General features: G+C 37.1%; 1 protein-coding gene across 1 annotated transcript in view; it reads left to right on the forward strand.

Moving 5' to 3' along the window:
• The window catches only part of SYTL2 (synaptotagmin like 2), a 52531-nt gene that overhangs the window by 23762 nt on the left and 3220 nt on the right, over nucleotides 1–25549 (forward strand). Inside the window, 15 exon segments of the mRNA XM_077781314.1 lie at nucleotides 278–426; nucleotides 2521–2656; nucleotides 8534–8606; nucleotides 9150–9249; nucleotides 10277–10747; nucleotides 10750–11157; nucleotides 11772–13442; nucleotides 17220–17321; nucleotides 18278–18331; nucleotides 19831–19878; nucleotides 20970–21064; nucleotides 22707–22826; nucleotides 23786–23955; nucleotides 24574–24676; nucleotides 25116–25286. Coding sequence (XP_077637440.1) covers nucleotides 278–426; nucleotides 2521–2656; nucleotides 8534–8606; nucleotides 9150–9249; nucleotides 10277–10747; nucleotides 10750–11157; nucleotides 11772–13442; nucleotides 17220–17321; nucleotides 18278–18331; nucleotides 19831–19878; nucleotides 20970–21064; nucleotides 22707–22826; nucleotides 23786–23955; nucleotides 24574–24676; nucleotides 25116–25286 — 3871 coding nt within the window.

Below are 25549 nucleotides of genomic sequence, written 5' to 3' on the forward strand. Positions count from 1 at the left end.
TTACCATCAGAGCATAGATTGAAGTAATAAGGCTGAGGCTCTTCCCTTTCCAGCTTATTGTTATCCTTCATAATTAAATAAGGAGCATAACAGGTGAGAAGATAGAAGTAGCATGTGGAGACTGTGTTACAAAAAAAAAGTCAACAAACAAGCCACAACCCTGCTCCGCAAAACAAAAAACAAGCAACCAAAAAAATCTGACTCTTTTTTTCCTGTTAACATAGGTAAATATGTGAAATATGTTTGTATTTCATTTATTCATTTTTCTCTCCTTCAGGCATTTACCAGAAAAAGTCAAAGACCATGTTCAGCTGAAGAATATGAGCGGGCAGTGGTTTTATGAGGCCAAGTCGAAGAGGCACAGGGATAAAATCCATGGAGCAGATATCATCAGAGCTTCCATGCGCAGGAAGCCTGCCACCATTGGTAAGCATTTGGAAATTTGTTTTGGTACTTTATTTTGGAAAGGCTGCCTCTTACTTTGCTAACCTCAGACAATGTTGTCTGTGAAATGCAAGAATACAGGTCTCTCTAGAAGTGGAAAGTGATGCAAAAAAGAGACTTCCCATGTAGTTTACAGCATAAGCTTTCTTCCTCAGTGCTGTATATTAAAGAGTGGTGACTGCTAATAGAAGGGACTGGCTTGTGTTTATGTGTAGGATTAAAAGCTCTCTGCACTCCTGGACTCATTCTCACTTCCATTTCTGTGGCCCTGTGAGTTATTTAGGAACATGCAAAGAATCCAAGATTAAGGAAACTGCTCTTTAACATGAATTTCCAAGATTTTGGTGCTTGGCTTGAGACCTTTGAGGCTTAATGGCAGGCATCACAAGCTAGAGATAGTGGTTATAACTAACTGAAATAAAAGTGCTGAAAGCTCTGGCAGCTGTGACTGGCTTCCTATGTCCAGGTGAACTTTAAGTGCACCCATAATCCCCATGGTATGGTGGGTCACCATTAAGTTTACCCCTTGGAGGGAGGGAGTGAGCAATCTGTATTCACAAAAACATATTATATAATATCCAGGAATTTATAGACCCCTCCCCCCATATTATTAAATTTCTCATCATCTGACTTTTAATCTAAAGTGTCCTATTTTATCATTCTTTGTATAGAAAGTGATTTTTTTTCTTAACGAAACTGAGCTATGTCCCCTTTTAACCTCCTCAAGTTGTACTAAATCCTTTTGATTTAGAAGGGCAAGACTTACATTATTTATATCAAATCATATTGATATTTGTACTATTTAGTTTTTTTGGTTCTGTCAAGGGCGTTTTGATATATTCTCGTGAAGCAAGTAAGGTACTTCCTTCCATAGTGTGAATGGACTAAAGTTTGTTGCTCTCTATGGGTTTTGGTAGCCTTGTTTTCCTATGGGTTCAAGTTAGCCTTGTTTTCCTCTGTCTAATCCTGTAGTATTGCACCTTCTCAATTTTTATATTTTCAGAGCTAATTTTTAATAATGTCAATTTATTCAGTTTGAGGTTACTGCTTTGAGTTTTTAAATTAAAAAGAAAAGGCCTGAAACAGAAAAGAATGCAGAAAAACACTCCCATGGTTGGTTAGTGTGGTGTGTTTGTAATGTTGTCTGGTTTTGTGTTTGAAGGCTATGAAAATCAGTTGTACAATTCTAGCTAAATTTCACAGTAAATTGTACCTTAAAGTACAGTACTAAAAGTCATACCATCTTAAAGGGATGTTAATTAATTGCAATCTTGTTACTTAAACAAAGGGACATGTTGACATATTCAGAACTATGTACTCTTGCTTGGTTTCAATGACTCATGTGATGGCAAAATACTTTTCCTTGCAGTTATAGGAAGGAAAAGTGTGAATTAAAATCTTGCTTATTTTTGAACCCTAATAAATTCTTCATTTCTAAACTGTTGGTGGAGTGGAAGAGGCATTAGAGAAAATAATGGAATGTTTTTTCTCTGAAAGGGATTATCAGAATAGGATTTTGTCCCACCCTAAAAAGAAATGCAAACGTATTTACATTTCTGAGTGAGGTGGGGCTTTTTTGTTTGTTTAGGTTTTTTATGTTACCTTTTTAACATCTTGTGGTAATTCTGTTCATAAAAGGTTAGCCTAAGTGAGTTATGACCAACTTCCAGTTTACTGCTCAAGAAGGGAAAAGTTGAATGGATTTCAACATATTTTCAGTTTCTTCTGGTTTAATATTTTTTTCCTTCCTTGGAACACTGAGGATGAACTTTCAGTATTTGTCTAACTGCAAGATCAGTCTTTACCAGGTTCTTGTAGAAAACTCCTCAATTTAGGATCACTTTAAGGTTAAAAGCAGATATAACTGGTGTAGTAAAATGAAGTATTCAGAACAATATTTGACAAAATTAGTAGCATAAAAAAGGTGTTCTTGAGAAGACATCAGATCTGCTTCTGAAAACAATTCAAGTGTAGTGGGCTTTAGAAATAGCTGTAGGCCTAAATGCAAATACTTCTACTTCCTTCTTAAGAACCCTGAACATGTGAGAAAAACAATATTCTTGCTTCATGTTTTAGCTGAAGTGGGTCAGAACAAAACAAGCAAAGCAAAGATCAGCTGGGTAAACAATGTTAATAAAGAAGTCTTCATGCCACCAGATCTACATGGCATTGTGGAGCATCAAGAAGAAGAACAACAAAAAACTAGTTTGAGGTAAACTGTTTATCATGCTTGGAATGTACATATATGAACTGGTGAAACTTGGGACCTGGAAGTTCCACCCAAAATATTGTATTTATCTCTTATTTCAAAGGTCACCAAATGTTCCCACAGAATTGTACAAGAAATCTGTGCATGGGACAGGCACATAGTCATGTATTGTTCTGCATTGAATATAGAACAATTAACAATCTTCAGCTTGCCTTTCTCAGAAAAAGTTGACAATCAAGCATAGAATGGTCCCACACATGTTGTCATGTCACAGTTTGTTTTGGTTCCTTGAAGGAGGACCTGGATTTTCTAGTTAAAATGGTTGGCCAGTAATAGGGGGACCACAACCCCTGCATCTCTTAATTCAGTTGTTTACTGAAACCATTCTATCAATTCAGCCCGAATTTTAAACTTCGGTTACAGCATTATTGAGGTGAGAAAAACCTCTAAAATCATGAAGTCCAACCATTGACCCAGCACTGCCAAGGCCATCACTAAACCATATTCCTAAGTGCCACATCTATATGTTTTGAACACTTTGTACCACATGAAGAATTGGAGACTAAGAAATTGCTGGTTAGGATTTTCCAAATTATTGGGCATGATATGATAAGTACTTCTATGATAAGTAGTTTCTGAACAAAAAAGGATTTCATATTAAATCACTTTATCTCAAGTCCATAAACATCCTAAACAGCTTTATTTTGTTTTGAAATATCCTGATTCTTGTTGATTTCTGAAACGGACATGTCTTCTCTTTAAAATACCTACATGTAATTACTTGGCTGTGTTAAAAACTTCCAAAAAGCTTACATTTGAGAAGTGCTGAAACAGCTGGAGTCAGAGCAGGTAGAAGTGAAATATCTTCAAGCGGTCAGATTTCTCAACACACTGAGGAAACAAGAACCAGGGTGTTACTCAGATAGCCACTGTTTGTGCTTATAGTGAGCAGAGTGAGGTAAGAACCAGATTTTCTTCTTAGGGGAGCTGCTTTCTGGTTGTGCCATTGATGAGCTCTGTAACCTGTCACTTTCTTGTCTGTCTTCTAAGTGCTTCTCTGTACATTATCTGTTTTTTCTTTGCAGTAAGGCTTCTCCTACTATGCATTTATACAATACCTAGTAGCAATTGAACCTTTCACTTTCGTGGTCTGCAGTCTGGGCACACACATTCATGGTGAATGGCAGCAAAGGCTGGTGTGAGTCTTAACAACTCTGGCTTTTGTTACTGTCTTTCTTATATTTTATCACTGTCAGTGAACTCAGAGGTGTTTGTTTTGACCACATCTGAAATTGTGCTGAAAGAGGTCAAATCAACTGCTTTGTTACAGACTTGCCAAAAATGAGTTGTCCAAAAAGAGTGATAAAAGTTGCTTATCACAAGACAGAACTCTGTTTTCCTTCCCAACTTAAACTAACTGATGTGCTGACAGAGTTAGTTGTTACTAAATGTAATTTTTTTTTACAGGTGGCTTTTACATTCAGGGGATTGCTATGAAGTTATTTCTTTAAGAACAGTAGAATACATTACTGTTTAATATGTCTTTTAGAATATTTTACATATGATCTTGCACATCAGGAAAAGATAATGATACTTTTAAAGGAGTATAGTCTTATAATGCTAGTCTTACAATTAGAACTCTCCACAAACTGTGTGTGATTGAAGGTATATTTCATAATATGCCAAGGCAGCCCCTTCAAAAATACATAACATACCAAGGTTTAAGAATATGTAGACAATTTTTTTTGAATAAGACCAGCTTGATAGTGGTCTTCAACTTGAAGTAATTTGATTACTTATTTCAGATCACAGCCATGCAAAGCTCGGTAATTATTTTCCAGGACTCTCTCCTGCCTTTTGCTCCAAATTGTACCAGAAGTTAATCAGCCTCCATGCCTTGTTCATATGTACTTGTACTTTCCTCCATAGCTCAAGATCTTCTCTCTAAAGCAAGCTCACATAGTCTAGTGATTTATGAGGAAATTGGAAATAGACCTTAGGAAGTGATCTATCATATGTGGGCTGGATGCTTACTTACATTGACTTTGCATAAATAACTTGATTAGATGCTTCAGATAATTTGTTTCTAAAATGCCAAAACATATGTCTAGCAAATGTGGCAGGACTGTGAAATTCATTGCTTATGATTTTAATGTAGGCTTAATTCACCGTAATGGAGGTTATTCTACACCGTATTGCATGTGAGAAATTGCAGGAGGCACCATATGCTTTTAAAATACTCTTCTGATATTTTGAAACTGGATTTTGAAGGAGACTGGCCTGGCATAACTGTGGGCCTGTCTCTAATGGCAGAAGGAAACACAATGGTGCAAAAGCAATAACCCCAGTATCTGGGCTGGGAAGGGAAAGTCTACAAACATTTAATTTGGCTGCCAGGATAGTGGAGCCACAAGGAATTAATGGGCTCTTCTCACAATTGAATAGTCTTAACACAGCTAAGAGGATGAAAAAGAGTATCATTCCAGAATTTGGGATTGCTTTAAAGGCAGTTCATGGCTTACAGTGTCCAGATGCTATCTGCAGTTGGACTTTTAAAGCTTTTTAAAGTGCTGCTTTAATAAATAAGTTTGTGGATGTTGTGGGCTTTATGGGGTTTTTCTGGGTTTTTTCCCCCCCTTCTTTATCTAAGTGTGTGGCTCAGGCCAGCACTGACTTGCAGGCTTTGCAAAAACTACACAGCTGCTAACCTGAGAATTGGGTCCAGAAGCTATGTGATAACAAATTATTTAGAATACTTTTGTTCTCGAGCCTGTTCTTAAAGCAAAACAATTCTTACTGAGTGTAAAGGAAGTTTAGTTCTGGTACATCTGTTTGTGAACTGATAAGGATAAAATCCAACCCTGGGGCCAGTTCAACTACTGTTGAATCAGGGTGCTCCTATATTAGATGGAGTAACAATATTCTTAAAATTAGTAGTGACCTTTATTCCCACAGCCCAAAAATCTAAATTCTGTAATGAAGTTGAGAATTATTTCTTTCTTGATTTTTTTATGTCATTGTGATAATTTTCTTGCATACCAGAGCCTTTACAGGCCAGGTGTGTGAAGTGTCTTTGAAGGTGTAGCCTTGAGCAGAATGAGTTTTCAAAGGTGAATCACACTCTCAATATTACCTCTGTCTAGTGATGCCATCTGTCTATATGCTGAATCTCAAAAAAGGAGGGTTGTCTTTCAAATTAAGATTTGTAGGCAATTTTCTTCCCTAAGCTAGAAAGTATTCTTGATCAACACTGAACAGGTGGCAAGTGGGGGTTTTGGAGTTCAGCAAGTGGAAAACTTGCACAAAAGCCCTGACTTTTAAAATCCATGTATTGACAATGCCTGCAAATCTGTAACCCCTTTCTCTAGCTTTACACCTGCCTTTGCCTTGTTGCCTCAGTCTGTATGGGACTTGGGCCTTCATTGTGGTTCTCAGCACATCATTTTTCAAAATTGAAGTGTAGAATTTTTAAAGCCTTTTTAAATCTTTCTGTTTGTACTTATACACTTTAGATTAGCCTTGTGAATGCAGCATATCTGGGAACAGTTTGTTCAGTTTTCTTATTTGTATGGGTTGTGGGTAAATTCATTTTCAGACCCATTGTTGTAAAACTTAGTTACAGGATCCTGGCTGTTGTTTTTTCTCTGCTTTTTATTTAGACCAGGGTTTTCAGCATGCAATGCCAAGTTGTTAATCTTTAATTATTCTATGGTAAATCCAAAGAAGCATTGCACTAAAGATTGTGAGATTATGTTTCACTGAACACACATACAGAGTTATCTCTCCACCTGTAAAAACTTCACTGAAGAATTCTTACAGCTCAGGGTGCTTAATAGTATTTTCTTTGCTTAAAATGAGTGAGCAATTGAAGTATTTGGGACCTAGACATTAACAACAAAAATCATGATTGTCCTGTTCAGTACTAGATGTTGCAAAGAAGACACAAAATGCAGGAGCATACAGGTGTAGTGCTCTCAAAAACAAAACTACAAATGCTTTGTAAAAGCAAGAACACAAATTCCATTTTCTGTAGTTTCTTTAATATATATGTCTATTTTCACACTTAAAAATATATTAGAACTAAGGTTAAAAACCATAATGTGAAAGGATATTTTGGAGAAGAACTAGAAGTTGCAACATTTAGCTCTTTGAGAACCAGATTTTTTTCCTACTTGGGATCAGCAAATAGTAGAAGGAACAATAGTAATCTGATAGTAATCTGGTGCAGGTATATAAGAGGCTGCAACACTTACTGTCCTACAATAATGTAAGAACAGTTAATTTTTCACCCTTGAGATAGATTCCACTATGAGATCAGCTCACACCTTTAGCCCCTATTACTATGCATGGTAGTATATTTCTTAAAGGCAATGTTGAATCAAAAGAGCAAGGAAGGGATATAGAAGTTTATAGTTCAGATTGCACCTGGTATTTTTTTGCTAGCCTCATGTTCACACTGCTCACTATGGTCATTTTATCTTCTCCATAATTATGTTTTCCGTCTGCAAAATATAAGTGATGTTGCTGTCTAGACACACCTAGCAGTCCAGAGGCAAATAGACTTTTAAGGGTATTTTATCAGAGTGTTTTGGGTTTTTTTTTTATCTCCCCTAAAGTCTGAGTTTAACTGTGCACCTTGCAGAAGATGGGAAAGTTGTTCTCCCCTCAGGAGGACAGACTGGTACCAATTACCAAACTGGAGAGATCCTTGTCAATGCAAGGAGATGAATCTGGAACTTGATGAGAGGTGGATGTTTTTTCTGTTCTTAGACACCTTGTGGCTCTTCTACTTATCACCCTTAAGTCTTTTCACACATAACAAAGATCATTGAGCAAAGAAATACTCAGTTTTGGAATATCTTTGTACATCTATATCGGAAAAACCATAGGAGTTGCTTTCCTTCCTAGCCTGACATTTATTTCCTATCTGGAAATAGAAATCTTCTCTGCTTCATACTGTTCCCCCACCCCAAAATCATAAGTGTATATCTTGCTTAATGTCAGTGTTTTCCATATAAAATTAGGATACTCAGTATGGTTATGTGAAGACCGTATTGAAATCCATGTCTAACTTCCATCTTCAAAAACCAAATACTTTTTCATATCTGAGATGTTTAGGTAAAAGAAAATAGCAAAAGTCTGATTGGGAAAAAAACCTTGCATCATTCTGCAAGTAGATGAAATATTTCTGGAGATAATATAGGAGCTGTCTCTTCTAGCTAATTTAATTTCTCCATATCTAGGCTACACTTATTATCACAAGTAACAACTTGCTTCACTTATGCTATCAATCAAAAAATGTATACATCTCAATTGAAAGAATATCTTATAAGCTGTACCTCTGAGGGAATGTGCTATCATATGTGAGATGTCGCATCTTTAGTGGTGATGGGTTTTCTCTGTTTTTTCTGACTTTGACACTTTGCTAAATTCTATTTTTAATCAGCCTTTGACACTTTCCTCCAGTTTCATTTCAGTCCTAGAAGTACAAAGGTAGGACAAGGATGGAGATAGCAGCACTGATATTGTTTAGAGAGTAGTGATACTTACTGTATTTATACAATATTTACTGTAAATATTATATATATGTTTATGTTTGTTTTTATAAAGCTTACTCAGACATCTAAAATGTATCAAAAATATAATACACTTCTTCACGCCAAGAAGAAATTGTATTGCATTCTTTAACATGTAAATACATTTTTACAAGGAAACAAAGCAGCAAGAGTATTTCCTTTGCTATAGGAATGAGAACAGGGTGAACAGAAAAACTCAGGTCCAAGTGTTTGTTTAAGTATGTATAAGTGAATCTTTGTTTTGCTTTATCAAAAAGGCTTAATGTCCTTTTTGCTGAAGTTGTTATATAATTTTCCTTTACAGTTCTAAAGAAGTAACACCTGTGTTAAACAAGCCAGAGGAAAGACCTGTGAAGCCAGCAGTCTCATCAGTAAGGGTATGACTGGTACTGAGTATGTTGGAAGTTATTTGCTTCAGTGGTAAAACTCTGAGGAGGAATGATAATAATATGTAAAAAAATAGGGTGTTTTTTTTTGTCTGTTTGTTTGTTTTGAGGGAGATAATGAAAGGCACTAAAGTGTTGCTACACCTATAATTGGTGGATGTTTTTTCTTAACATTATTTCCAGTCTGTTCAACTAGTGAAAGCAATTGGCCTGCTCTGTTCTAATATCACAGAATTAGAGGTAAAATTATTTAACTTGCAAGAACTTGGAATTTTCAAGTGTCTTTAAATGGTGGCTTATCACTGTTGTTGGTGAGTTCAGAAGAACAAGATGAGGTTATCACTGACACATCTGATAATTTCCTATTCATATTGTTTAGGTGTTTTGTGATGTATCCAATTTAAGAGGTATGCCTTCAGACTCCTTACTGATAGCTTGGTGGGGAAGAGAAAAGCAAGAACACAATCACTGCACTTGTATCTATTTTGTGATGTAAGAATTTGACTCTAACAGTAATGTTTGTTCCTTTTTTAGCAAAGGAGAAATCCATTTAATTCTATTGTATCAGATGATAATTTGAACAGTGTGGAATCAGAAGACGGACCAGTCATTGTACCTCAGCTGTCAAAGAAGGGTAAATGTACTTGTTTAGAAGATGACTGTGAATTTCCTGTAGGTTTATATGGAAACTGTTTTTACTTCCATTACTTCTTTCTGTAAGAGATCAAAACCTATTTTGTCTTTAATTATTGGGAATTCTTAACTAGCTTATTTCAAACCTCCTCTAAAGCATGTGAATATACTCAGGAAATTGCTATAGACATGAGTAAATGGCTTTTGCTTCCTTCCTTTTATGCATAGTTTTAGTCAGTACTAAGCACTCCATCTGGGAGGGCTGCTTGTCCTGAATTGACAAGCGGACAGTGAAAAATCCTTGAATTTGGCATAGCTGTCTTTATGACCTTCCAATTTTTGCAGCCAATTAGCTTGACAGAAGCAGCCTACCTCTCTTTGGTCTGTACTTTTCTCCTTTGTTTCCTTAGTCCTGTTTATTATCCTCCCTCTCCAGCAGTATTTCCTGCAAGCAAGTTAATGAGTGATTATATATCACAATAAAGGTATTTGAAGTTGTAAGTTAGAGTCATATGTGGCTATTACTCTCCTGTCTCTGTTGTGAAGCATGCTAACAGAAAAAGGAAAGATTTGCATAGTAGGAATAGAAAACCCTTCATCTCCCTGCCAGGAGATTATTTCTGCATTTGCCTTGTTCCATATGACTGTGGAAATAGCCACTTCCCATTTTTGTAGGTTGCTGTTTACATTCTGACACTGAAGAGGTGTATGTGTATTCAAAAGCTGCCCTTCCCTGCAAACTTTGTCCTTTGCAGGAATAATACTGATAAAAAACTTGGTGAGCTCTATTTGATATCATCAAATAGTTAATGTTTCCAAAATAAGAAATAACTGCAAGCTTTTAATTTGCTAAAAATTTCTATTACATAAAAATGAAATCAACACCTATGTAAAATAACTAGCTGTGTTTTTGCTGCAGTTGTTTTTAATAAACCAGTATAATCGCTGCATTTTAGATCTGCAGTCCTATCCTTCTGTTTATACTGGAAAATGTAACATAAACTCATGAGCTCTTGTATGTCTTACAGAAACTTGGTCACTCTCAGAAGACAGCCCACCTAAATCAAGCTTACGAAATAATGAAACAGATAAACCTGAGAAGCCTTCTGTAGAACTTAGTGATGAATCACAGAAAGAACCAGTTAAGCGTCCTGTCCCAAAAGCTAGGAAACTAATTCACAAAGCAGCAGATTCTGTATCACAAAGAGAAGACCTTGCTTCCAAACCAGCCAAGCAGACTGAGAGGATTAATGGCATTGGTTCCCCACCCAGGGGCATTCTGAAGCGCAGCTCAAGCTCAAGTTCCACTGATTCAGAAGTTCGGGTCAGTCAGATGTTAGATATTCAGAAAAAGAATGGTCTTGCTACTGCAACTATTTTTGAAGGAGAAGGTGAGAAGAATTCTCTTACGGAAGAAGCAGAAAACTCCGCACAAAATACACTGGAAAAACTGAAACAAGTGAGGTTTTCATCTAGCTCAGGTAAAGGAAAACCTCTGAAAAGCCACAACTACACCACGGTAAAGAAAAAGGAGAGCATGATATCTTAAGACTTGACAAAAAAAAGAATGGTGGAAATTATGCTGTTCAATCAGATTCATTTGGAGAGAAGCAAATTCCTGCTACAAAGCCTTTGGGAACCTATTCATCAGCTTTAAAAATGAAAACAATAGGTGGCCTACAAGAAGACACATCTGCATCCAGCCCTTGTGACAGTAACAGATCAGTCTTCCCAGTTAGCGAAAGCTTCCGGACAAATTCAGTTACTCCCAAGAAACTTGAAACTCCACAGAAGACCTCCAGCAACATCCTGTCAAACAGCAATAATGAACAGAGTGCCGATAAGACACATGAAAAAAAATCCAGCCAAATCTTGAGCCATGAATCAGAGTCAGACAAAAACTTTACTGGTAAGAGTCTAATAGAAGGGAAGAAAGGAATGAGACAGGATATAACACATTCATTAATGTGGATCACTTGTAGCTAAGAATTAACAACTGGGAAATAGAACTAGTAGGAATGTTCTACTGCAGGAATTGCTACTGCAGAATTAAATAATCAATATTTTATATACTTTTATGATCTCCTATTGGTCATCTTATCAGAGCCAGTATAGCCACCTCTGTTGTGGATGGTATTTTAGTGTAGTGCTGTCAGTTGTCCTTGGGAGTAATTCAGATGTGACTCAGGGATTTGCTTATGGGACTAAACAAAAATATGCTAGATTGTCATCCTCTGTGTGTGTGTCACACGCAGCCTCCCTTCAGTGAAGGCATTTCATTCAAGAATGGGTTTAACTCATCGTCTTGGCTTGTACCCTGAAAAGCAATGATTCCAGTGGGATGTCTCAGAGCAGGAATTTTCTTCACTCTATTACCCATAGTAAGGTTCTTTCCAAAATCATGAGGACAGAGAACTCTTTTCTCCACTAACAGTTTTTAAAAATTGAGAATTTTCTAGGTAGACCAAACATTTTTAGTCATGTGTCTGATTCATAACTCTGATAAGTTTGTTTATATTGTAGATGGACATCAACTTTCTGCTGAAACAGAAGCATGTGAGGTGTTCAATACCAATTCTACAACTCTTCAACAAGGTAAGCCTGATCTTGTTGAGGAGAGAAATACTAAAACCATTTTCAAGCCTGGCAAGCATGCTGATGAACTCATGAAAGTGGACGATGAATCTGTGTCAAAAGTTTTAGACTGGTTTAAAAGAAGTTCTAGTACTGAAGATGAGGAAGTTGTATCAACAAAGTCCCAGGGCAGGGAGCCCAGAGAAGTGGATGGGTCAATCAGAACAGCAGTCCTTCCTACAGAGCACAGTGGGCCTGGCATGCATGGAAAACCAGAAGATACGGAAGAGAGACTATTTGGAAAGATTAAACAACAGAGCAGAATTTCATCTACATCCTTTACTTCAGAAAACATACAGCTGATAAAGGAGAGGGTGAAGCCTAAGACAGGGAAAGCAAATGAGAAGCAAAATGATAAATTGCTAATGGAATTTGATTGTACAAGAATTCAAGAAGAAGAACATGGTCAAGAAATCAAACAACTAAATAAAAAATCAAATCTCTTAGAACATCAAAGGCACAAGCAACCAGCTCAGAAATGTGAATCTGAGAAGGCAAAACAAGAAAAAAGAAGAATAAGGGAGATCAGAGCATTCTGGGAAAGGGATAAAACTATCCCCAGTCATGGAGAGAAAGAAGTTAGTATCAATGCTGTTGCATCAGGTGGCCGTGCATTTACAGGTCTTGGAGAAAGTGACCAGCTAAAACGATCTGCAGTGTATCTACCTAAGGCATTGCATGATCAGAGTAAGAATCCATTAAGAAGTCCTGAACTAAGTTGTGCAAGCCAGGCCTCAAGAAACAAGTGTTATCATTCTTTTGAATCAGGACCAGGCCATGCATTTGGAAAGCCAGAAGGGACACTTCAATCTGATGAACTCCCAACAGCCAGAGCTGGTGTCACTTCAGCTGCCTCAAAAAGCAAAGACGAAGATGAGAAGGAAACTCTTAAAGGTAAAGTTGCTGTTTCTTCCCAAGAGAAGCCCAGCTTCCAGGTTTTGTCTTTAAAAGAAAAGATGAATGAAAAGTCCAAGAATCAAATTTTAGATCCTTCACACTTTCAGAGTCTGAGAAACTTCTGGGATACTGGAGTTAAATTCCAGAGTAGCATTGACAGGGAAGATGATTCTTTGCCAAATAATACTAGATCAATAACCTATGAAAGAAAATCAAAGGAAGATAAAAAAGGCAGAGAAAATGTAAGCAAGCAAGGTTTAATTCAACAACAACCCCAAACATCTGAGAGAGAAAAAACACAGAAACTAGATTCTGAGGTATGCAAAAAGTCCCCAGGATCTCCTATCCTGGAAGGTCTGAATGTGACACATACTAAAAATACAGACTGTCTCCAGCTGGACAGACAAACAGTTATCTCAAAATCCCAGGAAAAGATGGCTCTTCCAGAGAAAGAAGTTAGAGAATGTACAGAAAAAAACATTGTTTCATCAAAAGATCATCATTTGTCCTTGCAGCTCCAGTCACCTGGTGATAAAGATACTTTAAAGGAGACTGTAGTAGGTGATAAACTATATTTACCTATAGAAAAAGGGGAAAACAAGACTACTCCTTTGGATAAAGAGGAATTTGCAGAGACTGTGGATAAAGTTGTTCTGCCTAAAGGTGAGCTTGATATATTTAAATTGTGTCTAAAGAAGATAGAAAAGGAAGCCTCTGAGATGTCATGTAGCTTAAACCTAAAAGAAAACATTTTAAAAGGGACATATTTTCAGTCAGATCAATGCAAGGTCTTTGAGAGAACAGGGGACAGCAGTCATGATATTTCTCATGTTGATCAAGGAGAAGAAATAGGCAAAAGTACAGGACAAGTGAATGTGTCATCAACAGATAAGCATGAGAACAGAAAAAGTCTCAGAGAACTGTTTAGGGAATTTGAACCTTTGTATCTACAATATCAGGCAGCAGACAAGGATGACACTCTTGAGGGCTCTCAGAGGCCTCAAGCTGGTTTAGAAAACCTTCTCAAAGCAACCCTGGTATCTCAACCTTCTGAATACAGAAGGGTGGGGATGAAAACATATGATAACTCAAATAGTATATCACAAACTAGATGCAGTGTACCATCAGTACACCAAGAAGCTACTGGTCAGCCTGAGGAGGTCCATGAGCCCATAGAGAAGTCTGTAGCTGAATCCAAGGTGAATGGCTTGAGTTCTGCTCTGGAGAAATTGCTGAAGGAGGCTTCTGAAACACCACCTCCTAAACCTAAACGTGCTGACAGCACACCATGGGGGATTGCTGTGGAGCAAGTTAAAAGGACAATGTATGAACATGGTGGAGAAGTGCCACAGGAAATCAGTGAGACTATAGAAAGATCTGTTGCCCCATCCAAGGCCAGTGGCTTGAGTTATGCTTTAGAGAGGCTACTGAAGGAGGCCTCTGAAACATCCCCTCCTAAACCCAAACGTGCTGACATCACAGCACAGAGAGCTGCTGAGGTGCAAGATAAAGGCATGACTTACGAGTGTGGTGAAGAGATGCTGCAGGAAATCAGTGAGACCATAGAAAAGTCTGTTGCCCCATCCAAGGCCAGTTGCTTGAGTTCTGCTTTAGAGAGGCTGCTGAAGGAGGCCCCTGAAACATCCTCTCCTAAATCCAAATATGCTGACAGCACAGTACGAAGGACTGCTGAGGTGCAAGTTAAAAGAACAACTTATGAGTGTGATGGGGAGCTGCCGCATGAAATCCATGAGATAATAGAAAAGTCTGTTGCCCCATCTTCAGACAGTGGCTTGAGTTCTGCTTTAGAGAAGCTGCTGAAGGAGGCCTCTGAAACACCCCCTCCTAAACCAAAATGTGCTGACAACAGAGTACAGGTGACTGCTGAGGTGAAATTGATGAGCACAGCCTGTGAGCATGATGGAGAGCTGCTGCAGGGAGTTGGTGAGACCACAGAAAGACCTGCATTGTCCAACAGTGAATATAGAGGTTCTGATTTTAATTTTCAGAATCTACCCAAAGAGGTCTCTGAAACACCAGCTTCTGTGCTGGAAAATATAGATAAGAAAATTAATGATAAAATACAGACTAGTGCAAATATACATGTTCCACATCAACAAGACGGAAATAACCCTCAAGAAATACAAGAAAGAATAGAAAAAACTTCTGTTTCAAATATCACAAAATTTGGTGAATTCAGTCGCTCTTTAGAAAAACTTCTTCAAGAAGCATCTGCAGTTTCATGCCCAATCTCCAAAGATTTATATCGGCAAGAAGAATTTGAGGATCATACATTTCCCCCAGAAAAAGAAACTCTATTCATGACAAAGTCACAGCCATACAACACCCTAAGTAGCTATGATACACAAATGAAGATAGTTCTCAAAGAGGGACCTCCAGAAAAATATGTTAAAGCCTCAGTTAATGATCTTGCAGCAAGTGAAACTGAAGCTTCTGGTCTTAAAAGAGATGGAGCTATTAATAAATTAGGAGAGAGAAACATGGTTCCAGTTGATCTTCATCCCTTGGAAGGCAAGACGAATATGGTTGCAGTCAAACCATTTGAGATAAATGCAAAAGGGATGGATGAAAGCACATTCTTGGAGGCTTCTGAACAGGGTTCAGAATTTCAAGCACTCGTGAATTTCAGAAGAACAAGTACACCACTTAAAGATGAGAGCAACTCTCCCCAGCCAGAAGAAGCTCAGTTCTGCCTAATGTCTCAGCATGAGGAAAACAATGAAGAGGAAGGCAACAACTTAAATTTGGGATCCAAGTTTTCAGATGAAAACTCTGATTCCCACTCTGGAACAGGAAGTTCAACTCGTGAGCTATCTGATTTCTAAAATTCATGGTGCTGAGTTAAACATGGCTACAGTTTTGGTTTTTTTTTTTTTTTTTTTTTTTTTTTTTGTATCCAGCTTGATATATGTTAATGAAAAGTCTGTATTATACTTTCTTAATTGAGAAATTTGGATATTTGCTTGGGAGGGGTGGGAAGAGCTAATTAAGTTGTTTGATTGGAAAATGTTTAACAGACATTTGGATAAGCCTTCTTTGGTAAGGATAGTTTAGCAGCATGAATCAATTTAGTCTGTGATTTATACTTTCCTTATCCCATGTGACATTGCCTTCAAATTAATAAATTGGTAACACTCAATCTAGTAATCCCTTCAAATATACTGTATTAAAAGAGGAAAAAAATATCAGTGCCTGACTGGGTTCATTCTTTAGTTTGACTGGCTAATCTCTGAAGATAAATGCTTATCAGTGGAATATCTGTATATAAGGATAGTATCAATAATCTATGCTATTTCATTTAGAATTGCTGCCTGTTGCACTAAAAAATGGCCATATCAATGAAGAGGTCCTTTAACTAGGATTCACATTATTTGTTTGAATGGCAGTTCTAATCAATGTATAGTGTATGATAGTCATCAAAGACCTTAAGGTAGAGGAGATAATTTAACCTTTTTAGTCTCATACTGAAAAACTGGGAATATTTTCTTCTCCTGGAGAATCTGAGAAATATATGAAGTTCTCAGGGCCTGCCAACTTACATCTGAGGCTGTTTGGAAAGTGGGTTTCCAAAGAGAGTCAGTGAAAATTCAAGATAAGTGAGGAAAAAGTGAGGAAAAATCAAATGTAATTTGGTTTCATCCATAATTACAGGCAGCAACACTGTGATTGGTTGGTGGAGGGGGAGGAAAGTAAGATAGGGAGGAAGGAAAGTGAAAGATTTATGAAGGAGCTAGGTCTATCTTGATTCTACTTTTGGAGACAATTGCATAACTTCAGGATTCCAAATACATCCATAGCTTGTTTTTTTGTGGGCTTTGTTTGTTTATTGGGGTTTTTTCTGGGTTTGTGTGGGGAATTGGTGTTCAGTTTTTTGTGGTTTTGGTCAGTGGGTTTTCTTTGGTTTTGTTTTTGTTGAGGTTTTTTGGTTATTCAAGCATTGAAACAAAATTATGTTCACTTTGGAAAGACTATAACAGAAAAATTTGCACAAAGGGAAAAAACTCAAATTTTCTTTTGTGCTGATTATTGAGAAGATGGTTACAAAATGGCTACAATCTGAGTTTATCCTATATTTATGGATATCCTATAACCAATGGAGTGAAATAATTGCCCCCAATGCTGTTATTAGTCACTAAAGATAGACCTACACCTACACAGGACGAATCACTTGTCTGTCAAATCACTTGTCGGACTTATCTGTCTCCGCTGATGACTGGGGGTGTTTAGAGAGTACAAATGGACACTTAAAATTTGATGTTTATTTTATTTTGGATTTATCTTGTATTTTCATTCAATGTTCACTGTCTTTGCTAACTGTCAAAATAGATTCTCATGAGAAACCTATGATTGGTTCTTCATTGACTTGCTTAAAGTGGCCTGCCTGTGTGTGCAGTGTTCATGTGTTTTGTCTCGTAACAGGTTCTGAAGAAGAATTAAACCCTGTTTTGATGGCTTTGAAAAGGAGTGCAGATAGGAAAAAACCTTCCAAAAGTCTAGAGGACATTCCATCAACCACCTCAAGTGAGCACAAAGCTTGTGTGTGTCTCCCATGACCCCAGTTTGGCTTAAATGTGTTCATGCTGGTCTGCCATACAGCCCTGCCAAGTCGTGGCTTTGTTTATGTTTCTTAATAAGGTGTATGGAGGTTGTACTTTGGAACCAGATTCTTTTCTCATATGGTTTAATTTTCAGTTCTTGGTATTAATTTTAGAACAAAACTGGTCTGTGAAGCAGATATCTTCCAAGAGTGCACTGTGTTGATCAGTGATTAACTGTTTCCTGGATAGTTTTTCAATTGTGAAAGTATTGGCAATTACCCAAACCAGTAAGGAGCAGCTACTGTCATTGCCTCCTGGTTGCTGGCTTGGGTTGAATAAGTAGACAATGAAAGCATGAAAAACTCAGTTTAGTAATGGTTCACCTGTGTAATCTAGCAGTAAATGTATCAAGGTCACTTTAAGAGACTACAGTGAAGGTAATATTATACTTAAAATGAATTCCCACCTTCCCTCAATAACCTCCTTGGATTCCTTGTTCTTTTTTTTGAAATTATTATTCCTGTCTCACTTGACCCTGCTCCTGAGTGTTTTCATGCTTATATCACATCCAATGGGGAAGACACTGACTGAACTTACATTTGTGAACTGAGGCATGGAGATGTAGATTTTTGAAAGATTTTGGCAATTTGTTCTAATACTACTTATGCTACTGCTTGCTTCTAACTAGTTTCTAGGTTTTAGGTGTGCACTAACATTGTTGCAACAACATGCTGATAGAAACTGTCACCATGAGACCCCTGCTTGGATACAGGCTTTGAGGTTGTCAAGTAAAAAAAGCCCCTTGAATTTAACCCTTCTCATGGCTCTGATGGTTTGTCTGTGGTTTTGGTTCTCATTACTCTTAATTTTGTGATTATCATTGCCATCCATTTTATACTGAATAACAAAGTTTCTAACTGTGTTATTTTTCCTGAACAGATAAAGAAAAAATAAATAAACCAAAGGAAGAATTAGTTCTTAGTGCTGAAGATGGTAAATATAATTTGTGTCTGCATGGAAGTTTGTTGCTTTTTTAATGGCCTCTGTTTGGCAGTGAAGGTTTTTTTTTTTTTTTTAACCAAGAATGTATTTTTATATTTGGTTAACCTCAGCATGGCTGGAAAGCTTTTGTTGAATTCTGTTGTGGTGTTTATTTTTAAGGAATCTATTTATGTCCTCCTGTATCTGTAGAAACTGTCCCACTTATCAGTGTATTCTTTTGGCCTTCAGTCATTCAGTTCAGCCTATGAGTTACTGAAATCATAGAGAGCTTTGAACGCAAGTTCAGTTGAAGGAAATTTGCCTCAGTAAATATTAAATTTGTCTGTTTATCTGTTACATTGTAAAATCCAAGTGCTGGTGCAAGACACTTTTCAGAATACCTCAGCTGGAACGGAACCTCTCTTAATATCCCTGCCTTAGTCCTGTCAAGTAGCATTACTCTAAGCAATAGATGAACTTCCAGATCAGCTACTGCTGATATCATCAGTCCATTACAGATTAATGTATTACAGATGCCTTAAAGTTAATTTTTTCTGGATACCGTTAGAAATTCCAAATCTAAGAAAAAAAAGCAAACCTGCTCCAAAAAGGTGTCAAAATAGAATTGAAAACCATCAAATTATATTGAATATAGTGAAATATAGCATATAATTCTTTATTTACTGTATTGGAGCACTACAGTTTTAGAACTGTTGTGTGCAGTTGTACTTTTTATTTCATGGTTTAGATGCTTTAAAGCATTGTGGCCCATAGTAGCAATAGGATAATCAAAGTGCATTAGAATATTTACAACACCCAATAAAGTAACAGGACTTAAGCACCATCCTGCACTCTGCTTTCAAGTGGAAACCCCTACTGAAAGCCTGTTTGGCATTCAGTGTGAATGTGAAGAGACTAACCTGAAAAGAGCAGGGGGAAATTGAGTTTTATTTGTTAAGACTGAAGTAATGAAAAAATAACAGAGCCAAATTGATGGCTGTACAGGCAGAATAAGGCAAGTTTTCTTGAAAGGACTGTTCTTTTGGAACAGCAAAAAGACTGATTTTTTTAGCTTGTACACTTATATTGCACTCATATCTTGTCATGATCCAGCTCCTCAAAGGAGAACAGCAATGCAAAACACAGAAACAGTTATAGAATTGTTTAGGTTGGACAAAACCTTTAGGATCATCAAATCCAACTGTTAACTCATTGTGGAAAAATTCACCACTGAGCCACATCCCTAGTTCTGAATTTATGTCTGCATAAACAGAAAGGCTCCATGATGCACCAAAATAAAACAGACCTGATGCCCATACAGGCCTAATACCTAAATAACTTCTAAATATTGGAAGAAGAAAATCCCCATAATGTTAATGTGGTCTGGGGAAGTAAAAAAAACCCAAAACAACCAAAAAAAACAGAAAAATCCCACATATAAAGTATATTGATGCTATTTATAATGTTGAAAAGCTGTGCTGCTGAATGACTGTTAATACTGCACTGAGCAGGTCTGAAACCTGATCAGCATCAAGAGAGGACTGAAAATGCAGCAGAAAGTGAGTAATAGGATTTTCCCAGCAGATACTGGAGAGACATTTCCTCTGACAGCTGAACTAATACATTAACAATACTTTTTCATTTAACAAGTTACACATCTGGGCTAGATACTTGCTCTGTACTGCATCTAATTGCATACTGACAATAACTGATCTGTTGAGCACTGGTTGAGTTTTGACATCAAAAGCTTTGCAAAAGTTTCACTCACCTTGCAAACGATCCCACTGTGTGCAGTGTTTCATTTTATCCATAAATATGTGCTCCTCTAGGTGGCTGTTTGTTGCCAAGTCGTTTTCTGTCACATGATATTGATGCATCTCACAATGTATATCCAGTTCATCTTTGTGTATTATTAAATATAAGTGGGGCTAGAGCATGAAAAGTTCTGAGGATCATGAGGTTACTGCAAACTGGATTTCTGCAAGCCTAGCTTGTGCAATTAGGTTTTGTACAGTGAAAGAGCACAGAAGTGAGCTGCAGTAGAGGTATGCAAGTATGGAAGAGACAGAGTGCAGAAAAGTGCATCATTAATAAGATATGCATCTTATAATTAAGTAGGAATACTGGCAATTTCCTTGGTTAGGTCTAGAATTTGCTTGATTAATATAAATTTGCCTATTGCAGTTAAATAGACTGAGTAAATAGGACAAAGTTTGTCTTCTTATGAGTATGAATATTCTTCTTAAGAATATTATGACAATTCTAATGTCAGTGACAATATTATTAGTGCACAAGTGTGCTTATTCTTGTTCTAGGAAGAAAATCTAGAAGGTTATCTGCAATGTTTTTTTCATCACTTTTGATCAGAATATGCTTGTAGCACCCAGGCTACCTCATATCAAGCAACATTTCTTGTCCTGTCAAAGTTTGTTGGTCACTGTTGTAGAAAATGCCAAAGTAGATTATTCTTCCTAATTATAGCTTCTTTGAGTCCTATGGGGGAAAAACAAACTTTTGCATCCAAGCTGGCTGTGCATGTGCATGTGTATTTCATCCAAAGTGGTTTGCTTCTACCTGTGCCCTGTTATGGAATCTTACTGTTCAGATATACAAACATGTTTCTGAAGCCTTTTGAATTACTGCTTTTCAGTTTCCACAGTGACTTCACAGCCTGATAAACCATTTTCCAACCCTGAAAAACTCAAAGGACTGAGCAAGTCAGTACCATCATTCTTACAGGAAGAGGTAAGCTCCATCTCTGAAATGTTATAGTTTCAGGTACCTGATCGTTAACTCTGTGCAAGTAAAATTTCAGAACTCCCAACAACAAGCCATGCTTGATTATTTTTGTTACCATCATCATGGTGTGAGCCTTGGAGTAAGCTCTGCAGCCATAATCAAATATCCTAAAATGACATTGAAGTTTGAAAGTGATAAGCAATTTGAACTGTTGGGCCTTATGACATCTGTGATTCTCTATCAGAAGAATCACAGAGTGGTTTCGTTTGGAAGGGACCTTAAAAGACCATCTAGTTCCAACCCCCTGCCATGGGCAGAGACACCTTCCACTAGACCAGGTTGCTCAGGACCCCATCCAACCTGGCCTTGAACACTTCCAGGGATGAGGACAGCCACAATATCTCTGGGCAACATGTGCCAGTGCCTCACCACCCTTGTAGTGAAAAACTTCTTCCTAGTATCTTATCTAAACCTATAATCAGTTAGTTTAAAACCAATTTCCTGTTGTCTAATCACCATATATCCTTCCCCTGTAGGAGGACTTAGGATTTTTCTGTCTTTCAAAGAGTCTGTTTAACCAGACTGATTATCCACACTGCTTAAGTGTTACTTTACTCTCTGGATTTATTTTGTGCCGTCTGCAACAGCACTCTCCAAAGAAATTTTCTCTCAAGAATCTTTGCTCTAGGTAGGATGGACATTATTCACCTCTGAGCAGAAAAAAATCCTGGTCCGCTTTTACTTAACAGAATAGACATAACCAGATTTTTAAGCAAATTGAAAAGGTCTTTATATGCTAAATGTTTATTTATATAAATAACTATTTTCTTAATATGTGTGGAGACTGTTATTTACTAATCTTATATCTGTTATGAGAAAATCTGTGAAATCAGTTCAAAACTGTTTGAAGGAGCGGGGAGACCTCGTAAATTGTTCCTAGGTGGAATACAACAGGAAGGTGAAGCTGTCCGTAACAGCTTGTTGGGAGGCACATGTGGGAAGGGGATCAATTCTTTAGTGCAGATACAGCATTGAGATAGAATGGTGTTGTGAATACATAACCTGACAATGACCAAGGAGACAAAAGGTACAATTCCCTCATGGAAAAGCGAAGCCCTGCTTGCCCTCTTGCAAGAAAGACTTGGCAAAAACCATTTGCTGTATCCAGTGCTGTTCTCTGAATGTTACTTTCTGGCCAGCTGCCCTTGAAAGAGGCACAGAACTGACAGCTTTTACTATATAGCAGAAAGGACTGGTAAAAGACCTGAGCATTATTAATTGCATCGGTTATGCATGAGACAGTGACACAGAAGTTGAGTTTAATTAATTATGTCCCAATAAATTTAACTTTGTCATTTTTCATTGCTACTTGAGATTTAAAACAGACAAGCAAACCTCAGAATCTAGTTGCATTGCTCCTTAAAAAATTACCAGTGTAGGCCGTTCATCAGAAAAACTCCCTTTCAACTTTAAATGCATGACCTAATTCTAGAAATATTATTCATGTTGCACTACAAGGGAATTGAAATTCAGACTTCTACTGAGTCTCAACCTGCATTAAAATTATGTTTGTTGTGTTTTTTTTTTTTTAATTTCCTTGTGACTATAAAGAATGTACACAGACTTTCTTTCTGTGATGTTTTTGTAGAGTGATGACAGAGAGACAGATACAGCATCAGAAAGCAGTTATTCCTTTGGCAGAATCAAGAAGAGTCCCAGCTCTCTAACCAATCTTAGCAGCTCTTCTGGCATGGCCTCCTTATCTTCTGTATGTAAACCAAAGCATTATTTTAAAGGCACTTTGCTTTTGCTAATTTCTCCAATACTGATTTGGCTTTTTTCTCATCATTCATCGTATCTTTTTTCCCTTGTCATCTCTGTCTCCTTCTTTCCACTTCTGTTGTATGAACATGCCCGAAGCAAGTGAAGTAAAAATAAATAGATTTCAATTTTCTTTTTCTAGTAATATATTGGAGCTTGTTCAGGGCTCTGAATAAAGATATGGATTTTACCCTTAGAACCTACGTTTGGAGCTGAAAATGAGGAACAATTCATATAGAACAAATATTTTAAAAGGGAGAAAGGGGAGAAAGATAAGTCAAAGTGGGAGATGATATTGGTATATCAGGTGTGTAGTTGAGTCAAGTAGCTAACTAAAAGTCACTGGTTTATGAGGACTTTGAGTAAAAACCAGAATTTTAGAGAAGGATGTTGAGATAAAATATATATGCACACACACACCTTTCTTTTCTGTATTTAGTATTTAATTTTCAGTGTTTTATTTAAGTACATAATTCAACCATATAGACTTTATCTATTAATCTTTTTGTTAGTATTTTAATAGGGTCTGTTGTCCTAAACTCTTAGGCTCTGCTTGCTGCAAGGAAGATGAGCTGAGGAGATGTAGAAGTAATATTTCAAGGATCTGAGCACAGGCAGTCTTCATATCTACAGCATCCTATAATTTAATTTCTTCTATCTCGATGCAGTAAACCCATTCCAATTTTTTGTAAGAATCCTGGCCAAACACTTTTGATTTTCAAAAATCTTTCTTCTATTAATCTGCTTGCTGAAAAGCTTGTATAATAGTGTCCATTACATTTTATTGTTACATCTAATGAGATGCAGTTGGTTCCTTTACTGTCTAAATCCTGAGCACAACTTCTACCCTGAAGTATCTGGCGAAATGCAATGCCTGGAAAATATTTCTCCTTTTGTGCTCTGCAGGTGAGCGGCAGCCTAATGAGCATCTACAGTGCAGACTTTGGCAACGTGGATGTGAAGGGGAGCATTCAGTTTGCCATTGATTATGTGGAACAGCTGAACGAGCTCCACATCTTCATTTGCCAGTGTAAAGACCTGGCAGTAGCAGATGTTAAGCGACAGCGTTCAGACCCGTAAGTACAAAGAATACATTTCTTTTGTAATGGAAGTTTTTCTTTTAAGGTGGAAAATAAAACTGTTGGGGTTTTCCAGTCTCTCCAACCTGCTGAAGGAAACCACCCAAGAAATAGATGAAGAGGTTATAATGTGCTTTTTGGGTTGTTTTTGCTCTGATTGGATATAGAACTTCCCTTATAAATTGGTGTGTATATATATTAATATAGGACATTAAAGCTTTTAAGAATATTAAATAATCTTTTAAAATGCCACCTTTTCAGAAGGTAAATCCCACTTTGATATGTTTTCAGTAGGATTAGCACCTATAAATATAATATTTGGGCCTACTACAGTTACATGTTTTGCATTTTTATGTGCTGAGGAGACATTTTAACAGATTTTTCCCTGGAGAAGGATATTATGAGAAAATAATGATGTTATACATCACCACTGCTACTCTAATTCTTAAATATACAAGCTGAATAAACGAATTAAAAAATCTACTCAAGTGGATTTCTTTTATTTTGTAAGCAAATACTTGTATGTTTTGGAAGATGAAGTTGGAGCTGGAGAGGATTCTTTTTTGGTTTCTCATTTTTTTTTTAACTCTTCTAACAACTCTGTCTAAATTTTAGGTATGTAAAGACCTACCTTCTTCCAGAGAAATACAGACTGGGCAAACGGAAGACATCTATCAAAAAGAAAACTTTTAATCCAGTCTATAATGAAATACTGCGGGTATTTATCAAAATATTACTAGATATAATATACTGTATGTGTGATGTGTGAGAAACCTCAGTTTTTGGGCACATTGCACTCAGAATGGACATTAGCATGAGAGGGATTGCTCTGCATTGCTGTCCATCTGCTTCCATTGATAGGTTAACTCTGCAGTGGTCTCTGGTTCCAGCATTGAGAACACTGGTGGTTTTATACTTCTTGTAAACAAACATGAGCCATGTACGAGCTTAAGATGATAGAAACAAAAAGGAAATAGTTGGGTTTTATTGTGATTTGTTTTTTTTGGTTTTTTTTTTTTGCTTTCTGAAATGCAGAAATGGGCAGTTATGGATATATAAACTCAGACACCATTTTTCTAACCATATCACTTTCTGATGCAGCATTGGTAAAAATTCAGCTTGTTTTAGTATTTTTTTTTCTTACTTCTTCCTGGCAGTATAAAATTGAGAAGGAGCTCCTAAAGAATCAAAGCCTCAATATCTCTGTGTGGCACAATGATACCTTTGGTAGGAATAGCTTCCTTGGTGAAGTGGAGTTGGATTTAGGAGCTTGGGAGTGGAATGATCCATCCAGTAAGCAGATGAGCTGGTTTCCTCTCAAGCCAAGGGTAAGTTGGCTGTTTTGCATTTTCTGCTGTGTAAGTGCAAAACCAAGTCATTATTTGGGTTTGGTTTTGTGTGTTCTGTGGATTTTCTGCTGATTATAAACATAAATGCTTATACACTGGTAAACAGAAATACGGTGTAGTTAGCTATTACAGTAGGAGAAGCTTTCTCACAGTCAAAGGAATAGGAATTTCAAAGTATTTTCATATTGCTGCAACATAAATCTGAGGGCACTTGTTAACCAAATACAGAGTAAACCTTCTGA

The sequence above is a fragment of the Lonchura striata genome, chromosome 2, assembly GCF_046129695.1.
Source record: "Lonchura striata isolate bLonStr1 chromosome 2, bLonStr1.mat, whole genome shotgun sequence".
In the NCBI taxonomy this organism is placed as follows: Eukaryota; Metazoa; Chordata; class Aves; order Passeriformes; family Estrildidae; genus Lonchura; species Lonchura striata.